A 19,863-nucleotide genomic window follows, 5' to 3' on the forward strand; every position below is an offset into this window, starting at 1 on the left:
GATCCCACAGCTCAGGTTATGGGTGAGCAGAACAAAGTAATATATAACACGTGCTCCCTGTCCTTGAGCAACTTGAAGGCAAATCAGAGAAAAGTCTCTCTCACCTTCCCTGCTCCCTGCTGGCCTGAAATTCCTTTTAACAGTTTTGAATCCCCCCCCGTCCCCTTCTCTCCATCCCTGCTTCTCCTGCCTCGGCTCGGAGCCTCTGTGCAACTGTCCTGTTCCGTTTGCCTTTGGCAGCCTCCTAGCTCTCTCCGTTTCTCCTTGCCTTTCCCCTCGCCCAGCCACCCCCCTGCTGCTGGGGTGGTCTTTGTGGATGCACACGTGCACACACACACGCACATGCACATCTCCTTCTGCTGCTCCTGTGTTTTAGAAGCACGTGCTCCCTTTGCTGCAGCCACAGGCCCTCTTCCCGTATGTGCACACCCAGGCCCTTTCATGCCTGGTCACATGTCTCTGTTGGGATAGTCCTTCTCCTTTTCCTTCCTCTCCTCCTCTTCCTCCTTCTCCCCTCCCCTTTCCTCCTCCTTGTTCAGATCTAGCTGAGGTGTGGCCTCCCCAGAAGCTGCCCCTGGCCCTTGTGCAGCCCCCAGGCAGTGCTGGGGGCCCCCACCGTGATGGCCGATAGCACCCTGGGCTCGCTCTGCCCCAGGAGTCACTGCACCCTATTGTCATCGTGGACACATGGGAAAGACATGCTAATTTTTTTCTGTTCTCATTTTTGTCTCGACACAGGAGTCAATTCCTTCCAAGTCTACATGGCCTACAAGGACCTCTACCAAATGTCGGACAGCCAGGTACTGCCATCCCCTCCACCCCCCAGCTGGCAGGAATGGGCCTGCTCAGCGTGGCCGCCGCAGCACGGGGCGAGGGCGAGCGGGCAATCCGGGTTGGGGGCTCTCCAGGTCGAGCCTGGCTTCTGACAGTGAATTGCTGGGTGGCCTTTTGCCAGCCATTGCCTGTCCCTGGCCCTGAGGGTGGGGTGGATCGGGCGATCCCCGACATGCTCTTGCCCACCCCCCACCCACCCTATCCTTGGAATCATCTGAGGAGCTCATCAAAAAGACAGATTCTCAGATCCCACCACAGATGCTCGAGTATGGGGTTCAGAATCTGCACTTCCTCAAAGCTTCACAGTTGATTCTGCTGCTCAGGCCAGGCTGGGAGTTGTTTCGTTGGCCTTGACGCTCGGAGGGAGCCCTGCTCAGCCTTGAACTGATCGCCGGGCATTAGGCGAGCACTTCCCTTTGCCATTCTCTCCTCTGTAAGATGTTGTGATAATCTCTGGCCCTGCCCACTTCAGGCTCTGGTTTTGTGGATGAGATGAGATGAGGATGATGGTGCTGTACGTTGTGCTCCAGGTGTAGGGGGTCAGTGTTTATTTGGCACCTGGTCTTGCACTACCTGGAGTCCGGCTTTGTTTTGTCATCACCACCCTGCCGTCTGCTTGTTCAGGGTGGTGCCGTGTGCTGGTAAAGAGTTTGGAGACTGGAGCCACATTGCTTGGCTGCAAGCTTGGCTGTACCAGCTGCTCGCTGTGCAGCCTGGGGCAGCTCTCCTAACCCCTCTGTGCTCTAGTTCCCATCCATGAGAGGGGACCCCTCACAGCACCTGCCCCATAGAAACTTTCGGGAGATTGAATGAGCTAACGCAAGTAAAGTCCTAGGCCGGGGCCTGGCACACGGCAGGTGCTCATGGGCGTTACTAAGCTGTTATTGGTCGTTACCACTGAAATGAGCAAGGGGAGAAGCACCTAATACCCTGCATTCCAAATAAACACTTGGGGCCATAGAAGGTAATTTACCCAAAGACGCCCCACAGGCCTTTGGAGCAATCAGCAAAGGTCTTTCAAAAGGCTGAAAATCTGTTCTGTTTCATGGGAAAAGTAGCACGTGGCGCTTCAGCCTGATAGTGACTTTCGCCTGTTTCGTTCTGAGGTCCTGGGTGAAGATGGCAGTGAGCAGCCTCTGAGCGCGGGTTCGGGCCTTACAGTGCTCACCGCTGCTGCCTGTCTCTGAAAGCACACTTCCCAGGCGTTCTCCTGCACATATCTGGAGAATAGTATTAGGATTCAAGTACCCCAAAGAGGGAACATGGAGGCTTTGGTCTACGTGAGATGCACAGGTCCCCTTGCAGATTCTTCTCCGGGGGAAAGAGGGCGTCGACACTGGGCATGGCCTAGATTGGCTGAATAGACTGATGCTTGGCATGGTACGTATCGTCAGAGCACTGGTGTTATTATTAACCCCACCACCATCTGCCACCACGGTCTATAAAATTACGTGAGATAAAGTGATAGTCAAGATGTGCCCATCTTCCACGGTATGTGGGTGGCTATAGCACCAGGTTAGTTTAGCAGGTTTAGTCACACAATTCCAGTGAAACTAAAAGCAACTGACCAGGACCAGTTGTCACCAACTAAAGCTCCCAGGGCTCAAAGCCAGGAAGCCCGCAAAAGCTGCACAGAGGCACCAAGGTTGAGGGCATAACCAGCCGTATGTGACTTTGAGGAGTCCTGCCCACGCCCCAGCCCCTCTCCCCAGCCTCTGAAAGTGTCAGGGCCTAGGGAAGATTCTTCCTAAGTCCGAGTGTTCCGAGCGTCCCTGAGCATTCCATCGATATGGATGCGGTGGCCGGGCTGCGTCCCCGAGGCCAGAAGCAGCTGAGCGCATGTGGGGACTGAGCGGTCTACATCAGTGCACGCGACGCGGTGATTTTAATCTCTAAGCCAATGGCTGTTCATGCTTCCTTAGCTCTACGAAGCCTTCACCGTGCTGAAGGGGCTGGGAGCCGTGATCCTGGTCCACGCGGAGAATGGAGACTTGATAGCTCAGGTGAGTGCGAGAGCCCCCGCCCCTTCCACCTCAGACGGCCATTCGTGTTGGAAAGGGTTCAGGGTTGGGGTCCGGATTAGTGAGGGTCCAGCCAAGAACTGGATGTCATGTCAAGACACCCCAAGGTGTCAGGCGCTCACACGCTGCCTTTTGAATCTCAGTTTTCTCATCTGTTCAATGGGGCTGTCATAAGTTGCCTGTGAACTTCAAAGGGTTTGCAGGAGGGGCAGACAAGGAACTGAATAAAAACGCTTTGCAAGCCTGGGGGATGCCAGAGGTGATTCACATAGAAGCTGGTGTTGTTCAATGTTGTAGGGGAATTGGGAGCCTCACGGTCGGAGCCCAGACTTGGAGCAGGCACTCCAGCGCCGCCCCCACCATCTCCTGGCCTTGTGACCTTGGGCAAGGAGCTTCACCCACAGAGGCTCTCGTTCTTCACCTGTAAACGCCTCCCTCACGGTGTTGTGAGGATTACACGGTGTCATGTATGTGACATTCAAAACTGGCACGTACCAGGCTAAAGGCATGCAGAGGTTTTGGAGAGGGTGAAGTGGACACCTAGTGATCACTTTGGTTGTGGGGTGGAGGATTTGGTGGGAAAAGAAGAAAGTCAGGGTGATCAGCTGGGTTCTACTCTAGCAATTCTCATGAGGAATGAAGAGGGGAGATAGAGAGAGATGAGGGAGGTGAGAGCGTGAGATGGAGGGAGCCCAAGCTACAGGGCTCTTTGACTGACTGGATGGGGTTGCAGGATGGCACCTGGGCCCAGAGGCAGTGGTGGATGATAATGTCACCAATCCAGATCAGGGTTACAGAAGATGTAGATGCATCCAGTGGAAGGAGCTGATGCCAGGCATGATGCTGAGGTCTTTGTATGTTGATATTCACAGCCTCTCCATGAGCCAGGTACAGTTATTCCCATTTCATAGATGCTCACTGTTACCTGGGGTGGCAAACGAGCGCCATCTAGCTCCAAAGCCCAGTGGGAGAGCAGTGTGAGGGTTAAGGGTGTGAGGTCTGGAGCCTCAGTCTCAGGGTTAAACTCCTGGCTTTACTTCTTACTCTGTGTCCTTGCAACTTATCTGTAAAGTTAAAATTCTTTCAAAAATAAGAAGTAAAAACACAATACAGTGCCCCGGTTCCACCCCACAGCCCTATTCTGTTCATTGGTAGCAAGTCACAAAGGCCCTCCCACACTCTGGGTCCAGGGATCCCACCAGGATAGGGTACCAGGAAGCAGGGTTCATTGGGGTCCCCAATATCCATGTCCCTCTCGCATGCAAAACACATTGAACCCTCCCAAGGTCCACTCAGATTTCATCTCACTGCAACATTAGCTCCAAGTCTGGAAGCTCATCATCCAAGTCAGGTCTGGGTGTGGATGTAGTCACTTGGGTGCAGGTCCTCTCAGTCTGTAGAGCTGTAAATGAAACAGGCATCTGTCTGCCTCCCACACACACAACACACAACGGTGGAGAGGCGTAGGATGGCCGCCAGAGGGATTCCTGTTCAAAATGGGGGAATGGAAGGTATACAGCACTCACTGGTCCATAGCAGTTCTGAAATCCAGCTGGGCAGATGTTGGCAGCTCCTTGATCAGGCCTCAGAGCCTGAGAATAGTTCTCCAAGGCTCTTGGCCCCAGCTTCTGGGCTCTTGGTTCCATCCTTTGAGTCATTCTCCCTTTTTCATGAAAAGTAGCACGTATTTACTGCGGAGTCATTTTCTTAGCCTGCTTCCTGCCAGTAGAATTTGGAGGTTCCCACTGCCTTCTTTCAATTTTGTACTGTCCTTGCCCCTTTCATTGTTTTGCTAAAGTAATTTTCCCAAAAACTTTGTGGCCCTCCTGTGACTCTCACTGGAAGTCATTCCATCAGACAAAAGTCACACCACACATTCCTTCTGGATGAGCCCTCTTGTGTCTCAGAGAGAGAGCTGGGGCAGTGCCCTAAAGCTTCCCAGAGGCGGTTCTGCCGGGCTTTGAGGACCATGGGGCAATCACTCCCGTGATTTCTTTCATGTGATGAATGCCCCGATGCACCATCATCATCCTCATCTCTTCAGCTTTCTGAGCTCCTAACCAAAGGCCGTGGAGTCCCACACTTGGCTCTGTCCCTAGACGATGGTTTCCTGGAGGTGTCCTAGATTTGAAACTTGCTCAGAAGCCATTTCTTAACTTTACTGTCTTTTGCCCTTTGGAGAGGCTGAGAATTTTCAACACCATCAAGTCCTGTTTCCTGTGTGTTTCCCAGTCCTTCCCTCAGTTTATTTCTCTCTCACCACATTTCACTACAAGCAGCGAGGAGAACCAGCTGTCCGCCAGCGATTTGCTGAGAAAGCTGCCTTGGCCAGATGCTCCCGTCCATTGGGCCCATTTTCTCCTTTCTGCAGAAGTGCGGGCGCCAGTTTTCTGCCATGACACAGCAAGGACCCTCCTTCCTCCAGTTTCCTTCTGAGCATCACTGGCAGTGTCCTCAGAGTCCATGTTCCCACTAACTTCAGGGCAATTCTAGGCTTTGCCTAACAGGCTCCTCAAAATCCCTCCAGCTGCCTTTCACTGCCCAGTTCCAAAACCTTTCCCACGTTTTCAGGTGGTCGTTAGGGTAACACCCCACTTCTGGTACCTGAGTCTGTATTAGTTTATCTCTGGCTGGATAACAAATCACCCCTAGACTTAGCATCTAAAACAGACGTTATTATCACATGGTTCCTGCCAGGCAGGCGTGCGGGCGCAGCTTCACTGGGCCTGCTGGCTCCGGGCTCGCACAGCTACAGTGGAGGGGCCAGGCAGGGCCCACTCGTCTCGAGGCCCAGCAGGGAGGGGTCCTTTCTAAGCTCACTCACGGGGGGTTTTCAGGACTCAGGTCCCCCTAAGCCACTGGACTGAGGGCCTGTGCTCTTTGCCGGCTGTGGGCGAGAGGCCTCCCTGAGTCCCCTGCCACGTGGGCAGCTCACAGTGTGGCAGCTGGCTTCCTGCAGGGCACAGGTGAGGGCACAGCAAGAGGAGCAGGATGGAAGCCAGAGGGTTTTGTAACCTCATCTCAGAAGCGACGCTCCGTCTCTTTTGCAGTAGTCAGCTCATTAGAAGCCAGGCCCTGGGTCCTGCCCAGACTCAATGGGAAGGAATAACAAGACATGAGAGCCAGGGGGCAGGGGCCACTGGGAGCCATCCCAGGGGCTGCCCACTACACAGAGCTTATTTGTGTCTGATTTTGAACTTCATATAAGTTGAATCACGCAGTTTATACTCTTTTATATCTGGCTGCTTTTGGCCAATGTTAGGTCTGTGACATTCATCTGTATTGTCATGTGTAGCAATAGCCTGTTCTTTTACATCACCACGTAGAATTCCAACCCATGAGTATACCACAGTTTATTCTTCACTTGATGACCCTTTGGACAGTTTCACATTTGGGACTGTTACGAGGACAGTGGCAGGAATATTGTTGTTCAGCTGTTGGTTAACACATGCTTGCATTTCTGTTGGTATATATAGTTGATTCTCATTATCCACGGTAGTTTTGTTCTGTGCAGTTACCACAAACCCTGATTAGTGAATTCTGAGCCATGGCCCCTAGGGGGAATTACACAGTGAGGTCCGTTTTTGCCAATTAATCAATGCATAACTTATTTTCTGTGTTTCTGTTTAAAGATGCCTTATTTACTTTATATTGTCGACTCATTGACACTGAACTCCCAGCCCGCAGCATGAGCTCACCGAGCACACATATTTCTCCATAAGGTGCTTCCCAGCCTTCTTGCACTTAGGACCACTGGCCAGCCCGCCAGCAGTACATTTGAGGGCCATTTTAAAGCTCAATGTACTCACCTCCTCCCCCACCAAAAAAAACCCCACCCAAGCGCAAAATCATGGCACTAAATACACAATGAAAAGGACACCTGTTTATAGTGCAGGAGCTGAAGCGAGAAGGCAGAGTGTCACCTTGCTCGGCCTCAGCTGGGACTGTGCATGTCGGGCGGCTCAAATTTTTTGCCCCTCTGGGTATGTCCGTGAATGGCCCTGATTTTAGGGTTACAAATGCATTTTAGTGAGCTGGTGAATTTGCAAATGTGAAATCCACCGATAATGATGATCAGCAGTGCCTAGGACTAGAATTTCTGGGTTGTGGGGTGTGCGTTTATTCAGCTTTCGTAGCCACGGCTAACCAGCTTTCCAAAGTGCACCGATTTACTCTCCCACGGGCAGTGCGTGACAACCCAGCGTGGAGCACCCTACGTCGGGGGCTTCTTGGATTTCCCCACCACCTCAAGACTTAGCTTTCTCAGCACCAATAAGTCAATTATCATTTCTAACTTTCTAGCTTCAAAAATTTCATTTCTGTTGTCTTCTTTGCATCCTCTTGGTCTTTGTGGGCCTTTCCTGTCACGTTAGTGGGTCTCAGAAGAAGGGAAGTTAATGCATTATCTTTAACCGGAAACCCTGCTCTAGTCATTTTCCACCTGTTTTTTCCCCATTATATGATTTCCCTCCTTCCTTCCCTTCCTTCCTTTATCCCTCCCTTCCTCTTCATCCTTCCTCCGTTCGAGCAGAATAGTTGCTGACGTTTAAGCAATCTTACATTGAGATTTCTCCGTAGCATAAAATCTCTTTGTAAACAGTTTACAAAAATACTTTGTAAACACTATCTTCAATAGCTGTAAATTATCCCTTTGTTATCCCTCCACCTCAGCTGTTAGACCTTGAAATTGTTTCCAGTGTATGTTCTTATAATAGACCTGAGCTTAATAACTGTACATGCACTGTTGAAATTGTGATTTTTTTCCCATGGGATACAGAGCCTGAGCTCACAGTAGGGATGTATCCAAGAATAAAGATACCGAAATGGTGCAAGTTAAAAGTAGCAGCAGCGCAGCTGGCATCTGGACAATAGAAAAGCTTTTTTAAAGAAATTAAGTATGTCCCTGGGGTGAGGAAACCTGGGAGTCAGTGGATTTGAATCTGGGCTATCAGCACAGAGAACCATTTCAAGGTGATACGAGAAACTGGAAGTAGAAGTTTCTTGCCAAAGAAGAAAAAGATGGCAGTGAGTATGATGATAGCCTGCTGTTAATTAGTGAGTTCATACCGCATGGCAGGTATTGTGCTCAGTGTTTCATGATCTCATTCATTCATTATAGTAACTCTACGGTGCCAGCACTCTTACCCTCCTCCCCCAGCTTCAAGAAGGAAAAACAGAGGCTCAGCAGTCTCCAGCGATGTGCCCAAAACCACCGAGCTGGGCAGGACAGGGGCTGGACTCCCGGTTTAGGGCTCTCTGATGTCAGCATCCGTGCACTACCCAACATCCTTGCAATAGTGACAGCTTTCCAAGGGCGAGCCCTGCGGCAGAGACGGGAGGTGCGTGGTGTGGCGGGTGGTCTTTGAGCTGTGTTCCTCCTGAGCTGCTTCCTCTCGCTGAGCCCCTGGCCCCCGGGTGGACCACGGGCACCCCAGGCCTCAGCTGCCCCCAACCAGGGGCCTGGAGGATCGATGCCCCCAGCTCCGACGTTCGCGTTTGCTGACTCTCGTGTCCTTGCCCTTTAGGAACAGAAGCGGATCTTGGAGATGGGCATCACCGGCCCCGAGGGCCACGCGCTGAGCAGACCTGAAGAGGTAAGGGTGCCTCCCCTCGGGCATGGCCAACACTGTGAGTGCTCACCCCGGGGCTGCTCCGGCGGCCGCAGCATGGCCCGGGCCCTCCTCCTTTCCTCTCCACTGCAGGAGTGTCCCCCGGGGCCTGCCCTCTGATTCAGGGGTCCTGGGTGCTGGCAGGTCCTGCAGGGAAGCTGGGGGTTGTGGAGATGTTTCCCAGGGTCCTGGCCACTCACACCAAAGCCCCGTGGATGCTTCAGGGGTCGAACCGCCTGACGGTGGCTTTGAACTGCTCTCTGCGCTGGGTGAGGATGCTCACCGGGGCTTTGCTGGGCAGATGACAGCAAAGCACGGACGTGCTCCGGGCCTCGTGTCCAGGGCACAGCCCCACCTGTCCTGCCCGCTGATGAGGCCCCGGGGACGGCAGAGCATGAGTGTGTGTGTGTGTGTGTGCATGAGTATGCATAGGTGTGAGTGCACATGTGGGTGAGTGCACGAGAGTATGAGTGTGTGACGGTTTGTGTATGAATGTGAGGGTATGAGTGTGCATGTGTGCCATTATTTGTGTGAGTGTGTGATAGTAGGAGTGTGTGTGCACGTGATTCTGTGAAAGCATGTGAATGTGCAATAGTATGAGTGCATGTGAGTGTGATAGTATGTGCATGTGTGACAGTGTGTGATAGTGTGAGTGTATGTGATACTGTGAATGCGTGTGATTTGTGTGTGTGATAGTGTTAGTGTGTTGGTGTGATAGTGTGAATGTGTATGATTGTATGTGACTGATAGTATGAGTGTGACTGTATGCATGAGCATATGAGTATGTGTGCATGAGTTGTGTGAGTGCGATTGTGTGTGAGTACAGCTGTGCAAGTATGTGATTGTGTGAATATGTGTGTGTATGTGATCTTGTTAAAGCATGTGAATGTGAGCAACAGTATGAGTGTGACAGTATGCTAATGTGAGTGTGTGTGTGATAGTGTGATAATGAGTAGGTGTGTGACTGCGATAGTATGTGTGTGATAGTGTGGGACTGATAGTGTGTGAATGTATGTGACAGGAGTATGTGTTACTATGTTTGATTTAGTGTGTATGATAGTATTTGTGAGTGTGATAGTGTGAGTGTGATAGTGTGTGATAGTGTGAGTGTGTGATGTGTGTGTGATACTACGTGTGTGTGAAAGTGTGAGTGTGTATGATAGTGTGTGTATGATAGTATGTGTGAGTGTGTGTGTGATAGTGTGTATGACAGCGTGTGACCGTTTGTGAGCGCGTGTGCACGTGTACGCAGGGGAGGGGCAGCGGGAAGGCCAGCGCACCCAGCATGGAGCAGAACGAGCACCTCACCGTGAGCTGAGGGTCTTTTCTGAGCCTCACATCCAATTAATCCACAAACCTTCCTGAGGCCCCCTCTGGCCTGGCCCTGAGCCAGCCCTGGGGACAGATGCGTGTGGGACGTCTCCTTGCCCCGAGGGGCTCCCGACCCAGCCACTGCCGTGCTCAAGTGTCCACGGCCTGGAGTTGGGCCACGGGCCCTTTCTTATTGGTTTGGGGGAGACCAGTCCAGAAACCGGGTGTCGCTGGGACCCTGCAGCTTCCGTGGGAGCGTGGGGGTGAGGGGCTCGCTCAGAGAGCAGGGTGGGCCCTTCCTGGTGTTGTCAGACTCCCCTGCTGGGAAATGAAAATTAGAACAAAAGCAAACAAAGCAAGTGGTGCTTTTGTTTGAGAAGCACTGGTCCAGAATGGGAGAGTCCAACCCGAACACGGCAATGGGACAGTGAAAGAACGAATGAGACACATGCACTTACGTCGGGCATCTTACAGATAGCAGACCCCGTGTTCCGCCAGGCGATCCTGGAGGTGGGGCCTTTCCAACATCACCTGCGGAAGCTTCCAGGGAAACATAGTAACCCGATTCTGTCCTCCAACCCCCGAATCATGGGCATTTTGACTTACTTCTTTTCTGACCTACCACATTTTCCACCTCTGACACGGTAGATTCCCTTCAGACCACACTTAACCAGGAAAAATCCAAGGCCTCTGATTTGGGGAGAGGCGCGGGGTCCGGTGGGGGCTGCCCCACCCCTCCGCCCTGTGACCCGGGTCTGCTGCCCCCCAGCTGGAGGCCGAGGCCGTGTTCCGGGCCATCACCATCGCCGGCCAGATCAACTGCCCCTTGTACGTCACCAAGGTCATGAGCAAGAGTGCGGCCGACATCATCACGCTGGCCAGGAAGAAAGGTACACGCCCCACGCCCGGCCTCCCCTTGGGGAAGCGGGGAGGAGGGAGGTGTCTCCCCAGAGCCTCGGGGTTGGGGGCACAGCCTTGTGTTGGACGCCAGGGTGGTGCACGTCTGGGAAGGCAGCTGCCTGCCCTGTGACAGCGTCCCTGTGGCCCGTCTCTAAACTGCACCCGATGGGCTGTGGGTGACGAAGTGCTGGGCAGAGTCCGTGGTGCATCCCAAGTGCTCGGTAGCGGGAGTTGAGGCCGTCCTCAGCTGCAGGTGGCCGTTCCCTGTCAGCGTGACCCATCGCCTGCCCTCACCCTGGCTCGGGGCTGCATCTCTCAGCCCTGCCCTGCGAGCTCTGGGTTCATGCTGCAGCTCCCAGGCAGTCGGGGGCCAGATGTGCTGTCCCTGGGCACGGTGGGTTCTCAGCATGAGATTCCAGGAGGGACCTGGGAGAATCTTCCAGCCTTTTCAACAGTGAGGGCTGCGGTCCCCAACCGTCACTAGACCGAGAACGAAGGAGGATCCCAGGGCAGCCCTAAACTCAGCATGAGAGCAAGTGAGCACCTGCTGCACAGGCGGGGGGGCAGGAGCCCTTCAAACTAGCGGCCAAGGACAGTCACACCAGGACACGCTCAGCCCAGGTCACTCTTTCTGAGTCGTGTGAGGCCTTCTCGGGAGCCGTGGGCCAGCAGAGACTGCCAAATAGAAATCGATAACAACGATAACAGTATCGCCAGTTATCAAGCATCCACCTTGCTCTACAAGCACGAGGCCCCTTAATTCTCTCCGGAACCCAACTAGGAAGTAGGCTCAGCTCCATTCTCTAAGCTCTTAATAATATATTTTAGTTGACCTTCTATAGTAAAAACATCTTGTAAACATTTAATTCATGTAAAAATGATTGTGAGGTTTTACATGATTTTTTCCTATAGCCTTCCACATCCATTGTGTAATTCACCCTTAGAGTGCCTCTCAGTTTGGACCAACTGCTACTTCAAGGACTGAATAGCCAGATGTACTTGTGACCACTATATTGGACAGCACAGCTTTGAACCCCAAATGCCCTACTTTAATTTTTTAAAAGGTGGGATGGCAAATAGAGGCATTATACAGAGAGCATCTCATACAGCACAGCTTGCCTCGGGGTAAGCTCCATTTTGAAGATGAGGAGACCGAGGCTCGGAGAGGTTGTAGAAATTGGGAGGTAGTAATAGCCTGGGAGTTTGGCTGCACTGGGCAGTAAGGGAGCTGCTAATGACCTGTGGCTATCGACATTTAAACTAAGTAAAATTAAATAACATCTCAAAGTCACTTCCTCATTCCCACCAGCCACGTTTCAAATGTCTGAGAGCCATGTGTGGCTTGTGGAGGCACAGAACACTGCTGTCACTGTAGGAAGTTCTCTGGGACAACTGGTGCTGGAGCCAGACGGCCAGATTTCAGAGCTGCCTGTCCCCTGGCTGGCAGGTGGCCTTGGCGAGGGCTGCAGCTGCCCTCCTTTCGGCACACAACAGTCCTGGGGGCTTTTTCCTGGTGGAAGTGCACATGGTCCATCACTGGCAGGCAAGCTGGAATTTTCTGGAAAGTCAGTGATTGGGCAAGCAGCCCCTCAGCAGTGGTGGGTGGCTCAGACCCCAGCTCCCTGCCCCTCGGGCATGGTCCACACCGTATTCCCGAGCTCCCCTGCAGGATTGGGCTGTGGGTGCCCGCAGGGCTGAGCTGGTGACAACTCGCCTGCCTGGCTGCTCTCCCTCCCTTATCTTGCTTCCTCATTCCCCAGCTAAAGCTTCCTGAAATCCCTTCCCAAATGAAATACTCAAGCTGGACTCCTTATTTGAAGATCTGCTTTTGGCAGAACCCAAACCAAGAGAGCAAATTGTTTCTCTGTGCCTCAGTTTACAAATCTGTAAAAGGGGATAATAATAATAATAGCTGAATGCTAGTAGCAGGAGCATGATCTGGAAGACACTGAGCAGATGGCTGTCATCGCAGACAGCTCAGCATGGGGCTGGGTCTGTGGTGGGGGTGGCTGGGACCACCCAGGGGCTTTGAGGCTGATCTGCCCGCCCCCGTCTGAGGCCCTCTGCTCTGGGCAATTGACATCCCCCACCCCCACCCTGCTAACTGCACCTGCTTGTGTCCTGCACCTCTCAAGGGCCCCTGGTGTTTGGCGAGCCCATCGCCGCCAGCCTGGGGACCGACGGCACCCACTACTGGAGCAAGAACTGGGCCAAGGCGGCGGCGTTTGTGACCTCCCCTCCGCTGAGCCCGGACCCCACCACGCCCGACTACCTGACTTCCCTGCTGGCCTGGTGAGGGTCCCCGAGGACGTGGGGAGGGCAGGGGGTGCGTGGCAGGGGCCATGGGTGGAGACCTCCCCTGGCTGGGCGGCAGGTGCCTGCTCTGTCTGTTGTCCTTCAGGCACGTGGTGTGGCATTGTAATGCTCTCTTGTGTGCGACGGGCTTTGGGGGAGCTCAGAATCTGTTAGTCACTCTGTTCATTCATGTTTATCTACCACTTCCTGTTCATCCAATGACCATTTAATGCCCATTGTGTCAGACCCTCTGGTGTATGGGAAGCACCTGGGGTTAGGAATTGGCGACTGAGATTCAGATCCCGGCTCAGGCCTCAGCTGGTGGGGCACGTCCCAGAACCTCTCTCCATCTCCATGTACTCAGTGGCAAAGGGAGGAGGAAATAGCCCCTGCGCTGAGGCTGCTGTGAGACGATGTAGGCAAAGCGCCCGGGGTCCAGGGCTCAGCAAGCAGCAGCCACTGCTTGCAGAGCACCTGCTTTGGGATCGCAGCCTGGCTCCTTCCTGTCCCCTGCCCTTAACCAGCGGGAGGGAGGGACCTTAACGGCAAGGCTGAGGCGGCCAGGTGAGCAGGCTGCTCTGGGGACCCAGAGGTGCTGGCTCAAAACTGGGGATTGCGGGAGGCTTCATGGAGGAGGCGTCAGGGCCGGAGCTTGGGGCATGGCTAGGAGTTTGCCTGATGGGCAAGGATAAGACGGGACTTCTTGGCAGAAGGAACAGCATGTGCAAGGAAGGGAGGGGGCGAGGGGACTTACCCACCCTGGAAATCTTCCCCCGAATGTCTCCAAGGCCTTACTCAGCAGCTGCCGCCTGCCGGGCATCTCACGTTTAACAAGGCCAAGATGCGCCCCTGACCGTCCCGCCATCCCACTGAGCTGCTGCTCCCATTGTCCCAGCTCAGGCCTCGGGCTCTGACCACATCTTGTCCCCTTGGTCCCGGCCGTCCTGGCTCAAGCTGCCATCACCTTTCCTTTCCCAACAGGCCTCTTTGCGTGCTTGTCCCTGCCCCACCCCAAGGCAGCCCGCTCCCGGCAGCCCAGACATCCCGTAACCCATCAGACTAAGCCCGGCCCCTGCTTAGCAACCACCAGCGGTTTCTCACCTCAGAGTAAACCTGAAGCACTTGCCGTGGCCCAGGAGACCCCAGCCCCTCCTCTCCCCCTCTCCCCCGGCTCACTCCACCCAGCCCCCGGGGCACACTCTCTTTCCTTAGACGCCACGTGGTTTCCTCCTCTGCCACCTTCAGATCTTGGCTCGTAGCTTCCTTCTCAGTGAGGCCTTTTGGTTCATCGCCTTTAAAACGGTAACTGTGGCCTGTCCCCAGCATCCCTCTCGCTTTGTCTTAATCCCTCAGGCTGTTTCCACAGCGCACCCTCCGTGTCACCCACCCCCATCCCGCTAGAGTGTGCGCGATGGGGCTGGTCCTTTTCTGCTCATAGATTGGTCCCTGTTCCCTGAAGTGTGCCAGGCACACGAGGAGTGTGGCACATTCCTGTTTAATAAATGAGTGACGGTAACTTCCAGGTCCATTCCCGTGTGTCTTGGTGATGGCTGACCCACCCGGGCCTGGTGAACTGGAGCACAGCCCCTGCCTGCGGTTACAGTCACAGAGTAACGGACACTTACCCTGCTGTTCTGGTAGCCAGTTCAGGGACCCTACCATGTCCACAGGGTATTTTCTTCCAAAAGCCCAAGGAACTAAAAAGCAGACCCAGTGAACATGTATCTGCTTTGCAATACCCGACAAATAGCATTGTGCCCTGCAAGCACAGAGCGAAACACCAGCTTGCTGCTAAACCAACAGCCTTCCCTTAACAAAATAAGTAAAAATGTCAGGGCGCTTACTTCGTCTTACTTCTTGTGGCTGCTTGGCAGAGGCCTGGAGCCAGGGGATGGAAACCACTGCCCGTAGGGCTATCTCTGAGGCTGTGAGATGCAGCCACATGCTGGAGGGCTTTATTTTATTTTATCGATCGGTTGGTGTTTCGGTTTGCTAAAGCTGCCAGAATGCAATAAATCAGAAATGGGTTGGCTTTTACAATGCGGGATTATTACTTTACAAATTTACAATTCCAAGGCCATGAAAATGTCCCAATGAAGGCATCAGCAGGACGATACCTTCTCTGAAGAAAGGCTAATGGCATCTGGGGCTCCTCTGTCAGCTGGAAGGCACATGGCTGGTGTCTGCTAATCCTTTGCTCCTGGGTTTTGTTGCTTTCAGCTCCTGGTTCCAGTGGCCTTGTCTCTCAGTTCCTCTGGGGGCTTTTCTCTCCAAGCTCTCCAGGTGTTTTTTGTCTCTCTGAGTTCTCTGGCTTTTTTCTGCCCTTTATCCTCTCATCAAGGACCCCAGTAAAGGGATTAAGACCCACCTTGACTGGGCTGGGTCACATCTCAATGGAATCACAAGGTCCCACCCACAAGGTCTGCCCGGCACAGGGGTGGATAAAAGATGACAGCTTTTTCTGGGGTACTCAACAGATTCAAATCAGCACAGTTGGCTATACTCAACTTTTTTCTTCTTTCTTAAGGCTTGAGATAAAAATCATATAATATAAAATTCACCATGCCTCAGTTTTTAAACAGAAAAGGTAAAGGGCAGGGAGAGAAAGGGAAGAAGGGGCAGAGATGAGAATTTGCCTTTTTGGCACCTGCCCCGTACCAGTCACACATGTGCACCAGCTCGTTCAACCCCTGCCATGGTCCCGGGATGTGAACGTCTCTCTCCTCTCCATTTTACGCATGAAGAAAAGCTAAAGGACTTGCCCAGCCAGGAAGTGGAAGATCCAGGATTTAGGAAGAAGGCTGTTGGATGTGCAGATCAAAGCAGGGCTGTTGCAGGGAGGGGATAGGAGGCCTTGGAAGCAGGTCACCCCCATCCACACCTTCTACTCCTTCGACACAAAGACGCGGGTGCAGGCCAGCAGCCTTAGGGTCCTGGGCCCTGGGGAGCTGCAAGAGCAGGCTCTGCTTGTCCTTTGGGGCAGGAACAGGGACACTGTCACAACATTGTCATGGCGTTTAGACCAGGAGCTTCCTGACAGCTCCCTCAGGTGAGGGAGTGGATGCCAGGTCAGGGGGCCTCCCCCAGCACAGCCCAGACCCTGCACCCACCTGGACCCAGTCCCCCAACTCCCGGCCCAGGGCTCTTTCTGGTTTTCACCCAGACATGGGAGGCTGAAGCGTTCCCACTGTCGCCTGCTAAATGCCAACGACGTGCCCCAGACTTCCTCTTCCCAGACGCCCTTGGGGCTTTAGGTTTCCCACCCATGTTGCTGGGTGTCTGCAGTGGGGATGCCCTTCAGGGTCCACTCGGGCCTGACCTCTGCCCTTTTTCGCCCTTGCCAGCGGAGACCTGCAGGTCACAGGCAGCGGCCACTGTCCCTACAGCACGGCCCAGAAGGCGGTGGGCAAGGACAACTTCACGCTGATCCCCGAGGGCGTCAACGGCATAGAGGAACGCATGACCGTCGTCTGGGACAAGGCAGTGGTAAGGTGTCACTGGCCTCTCTCTGCAGGAACGTTCTAGAAACATCCTGCCTGGCCCATCAAAAGCGTGTGCATTCTGCTCTGGGGGTCTTAGATCTCCTCCCTGTCTTGTTTGGTGGCAGAGGCAGGATGCACGGGAGGGGGTGCCAGGAAACACGTGTCCCTTAGGACAGCACGGCAGGTCCCTGGAGCCCCACCCCCAAGCTCAGGTGTCATGGCTGTTCTTTGCCCTTGAAAGATGAAAAAATGCTTTGTTTTGTTTTAGCCACGTTTTAGCTTATGTGGAGCTGACTTGACACACTGTGTGCATGTGTGAGTTTGAAGCTGGGGGGTTCTCGTTGCAAACAGACCTCCAGGTCCCTTTCCGATTGCTGACTTGAAACCGGGGGTTTTTATTTTCTGCTAAACTTAGACCCCATGCAACTTTACACTGTGTGCATGTGTGAGTTTGGACCTGGAGGGGTTCTCGTTGCAAAGAGACATCCAGGTCCCTTTCCAATCGCTGACTTGAAACCAGGGGTTTTTATTTCCTACTTAACTTAGACCCCATGCAACTGACAGGATGTCAGAGTGGTTCTTGAGCAAATGCCAGCATGCTTTGGAGCAGGTAGTTAAATTTCCACTCTTGATGAGGCCAGGCTTTTTCAGGATGGTTGTTTCCAGCTGGGAAGAGAAGAGAATTCGAAGCTCCTTGCAAGGAATCCAGTTAGTGGGTTGGGTGGTGTGCCTGTCAGCCCCTTTCCTTGCCCCATTTTGGGGTGCTCTTTTCATGGGTGGGTATTGCCTTTAGGCGACTGGTAAAATGGACGAGAACCAGTTCGTCGCTGTCACCAGCACCAATGCCGCCAAGATCTTTAACCTGTACCCGAGGAAAGGAAGGATCGCCGTGGGCTCGGACGCTGACGTGGTCATCTGGGATCCCGACAAGGTGAAGACCATAACAGCCAAAAGCCACAAGTCGGTAAGTCCCACTCTCGCCCACGGTGCGTGTGGTGTGGAGACGCCATCGTCTTGGAATGATTTAGGAACGTACAGGCTTTCTAACCAGAACTTACTCTGACACCTTGTCGTTCAGAGTCCGCGTCCGCTCGGGAGAAGGCTCTGCGCAGGCTCGGAGGCGGCTGCTGTGCTCTGGCACCCACTGGCCGTGGCTCCCCATTGCCCCCGCAGCCCCCAGCAACCATGGCTCTGCCTTCTGCTCTGTTTCTGGACATTTCCTATGATGGGATCACATGATGTGTGGCCCTTCGTGTGTGGCTTCTTTCATTCAGCCCCAGATTTTCGTGGTTCTTCATTCCTTTTTATGGCCAAATAATATTCTACTGTACAAATATGCCACAATCTGTTTATCACTTCATCTTAACTGTCTTTAAAAATAAAACAGAAACCAGTGACAGGAGTCACCTCCCATTTGGGAGAAATTGTGGCCCATGGATGGGAGGGAGAAGTGTGTTTTTTTTTAATCACAATCTTTTGTACTGTTTGAATTGTTTACTTTGTTCATATATTACCTTTAAAAATTGAGGCCATTAACTTTTTTTAATTGAGATTGTTCACATACCATACAATTATCTAAAGATCCAAAGTGTACAATCAGTTGCTCATGGTACCATCATACAGCTGTGCATCCATCACCAGAATTAATTTTTTTTAAATTTTTAGAATATTTTCATTACTCCACAAAAGAAATAAAGACAAAAAAGGAAACGCAAATCCTCCCATACACTCAACCACCCCCCCTCCATTACTGATTCATAGTTTTGTTATAGTATATTTGTTACTATTGATGAAAGAATGTTAAAATACTACTAACTGTAGTATATAGTTTGCAATAGGTATATATATTTTTTGCTATATGCTCCTCTATTATTACCTTCTAGTTATAACATCATACTTTTGTTCTGGTTCATGAGAGAGATTTCAAATATTTGTACAGTTAATCACGGACATTGCCACCACAAGATTCACTGCTTTATACATTCCCGTCTTTTAACCTCCAACTTTTCTTCTGGTGACAAACATGACTCTGAGCTTACCCTTTCCACCACCTTCACACACCATTCAGCACTGTTAGTTATTCTCACAACATGCTACCATCACCTCTGTCCATTTCCAAATGTTTAAGTTCACCCTAGTTGAACATTCTGCTCATAATGAGCAACTGCTTCCCATTCTTTAACCTCGTTCTATGTCCTGGTAACTTATATTTCATGTCTGTAATTACATATTATAATTAGTTCATATTAATGAGATCCTGCAATATTTGTCCTTATGTGTCTGTCTTATTTCACTCAACATAGTGCCCTCAAGGTTTCTTCATCAACCCATCTTTTTAAGATGATTTTGTTCATACACCATACATTCCATCCTAAGTAAACAATCGTTAGTTCCCTGTATAGTCACGTATTTTTGTATTCAACACCATCGCCACTATCTACATAAGGACATCTCCATTTCTTCCACATAAAGGGAGGAAGAGTCAAAAAGGTAGAGAGACAAAAGAAAAAAAAAAGAAAGAGAGAGAAAAAAAAACATGACAGCTAGAAAGCAACAGAAGGAAAGATAGCAGTAAACTAAAGTAGAATAAAGAGTCAGACAGCATCACCAGTGTCAGGAGTCCCATACCCTTTTCCTGTGTCCCCTCCCCCCCATATGCATTTAGCTTTGGTATATTGCCTTTGTTATATTAAAGGAAGCATAATGCAATGTTTCTGTTAACTGTAGTCTCCAGTTTGCATTGATTGTATTTTCCCCCCAGTCTTACCCTATTTTTAACACCTTGCAATGCTGACATTCATTTGTTCTATCTCATGTAAAAACATATTTGTACATTTTATTACAATCATTGAGCATCCTAGCTGAATTACACTTTCCCAGTCTTTATCTTTCCTCTTTCCTTCTGGTGTCCCACATGCCCCTAACCTTCCTCTTTCAACCATACTCACAGTCATCTTTGTTCAGTGTACTTAGATTGCTGTGCTACTATCTCCCAAAACTGTGTTCCAAACCTCTCACTCCTGTCTTTTCCTATCTGTCTGTAGTGCTCCCTTTAGTATTTCCTGTAGAGCAGGTATATTGTCCACAAACTCTGTCATTGTCTGTTTGTCAGAGAATATTTTAAGCTCTCCCTCACATTTGAAGGATGGTTTTGCCGGATATAGGATTCTTGGTTGGCAGTTTTTCTTTCATTATCTTGAATATATCACACCACTTCCTTCTTGCCTCCATGGTTTCAGCTGAGAAATCCACACATAGTCTTATCAAGCTTCCTTTGTATATGATGGATTGCTTTTCTCTTGCTGCTTTCAGGATTCTCTCTTTGTCTTTGACATTTGATAATCTGATTATTAAGTGTCTTGGCATAAGCCTATTCAGATCTATTCTGTTTGGAGTACACTGCGCTGCTTG

At 51.7% G+C, this 19,863-nt stretch overlaps 1 protein-coding gene across 9 annotated transcripts in view; it reads left to right on the forward strand.

The window, feature by feature from the left end:
* LOC119529209 (dihydropyrimidinase-related protein 1) overlaps positions 1-19,863 on the forward strand; it is a 256,553-nt gene that overhangs the window by 226,846 nt on the left and 9,844 nt on the right. For all 9 annotated transcript variants that reach the window (XM_037829366.1, XM_037829364.1, XM_037829365.1 and 6 more), the window contains 7 exons: positions 739-800; positions 2,757-2,837; positions 8,381-8,449; positions 10,545-10,665; positions 12,811-12,967; positions 16,315-16,456; positions 17,246-17,416. In XM_037829366.1, the coding sequence (XP_037685294.1) occupies positions 739-800; positions 2,757-2,837; positions 8,381-8,449; positions 10,545-10,665; positions 12,811-12,967; positions 16,315-16,456; positions 17,246-17,416 (803 nt within the window). The remainder of the gene's footprint in view (positions 1-738; positions 801-2,756; positions 2,838-8,380; positions 8,450-10,544; positions 10,666-12,810; positions 12,968-16,314; positions 16,457-17,245; positions 17,417-19,863) is intronic.

This window comes from Choloepus didactylus, chromosome 3, assembly GCF_015220235.1.
Source record: "Choloepus didactylus isolate mChoDid1 chromosome 3, mChoDid1.pri, whole genome shotgun sequence".
Taxonomy (NCBI): Eukaryota; Metazoa; Chordata; class Mammalia; order Pilosa; family Megalonychidae; genus Choloepus; species Choloepus didactylus.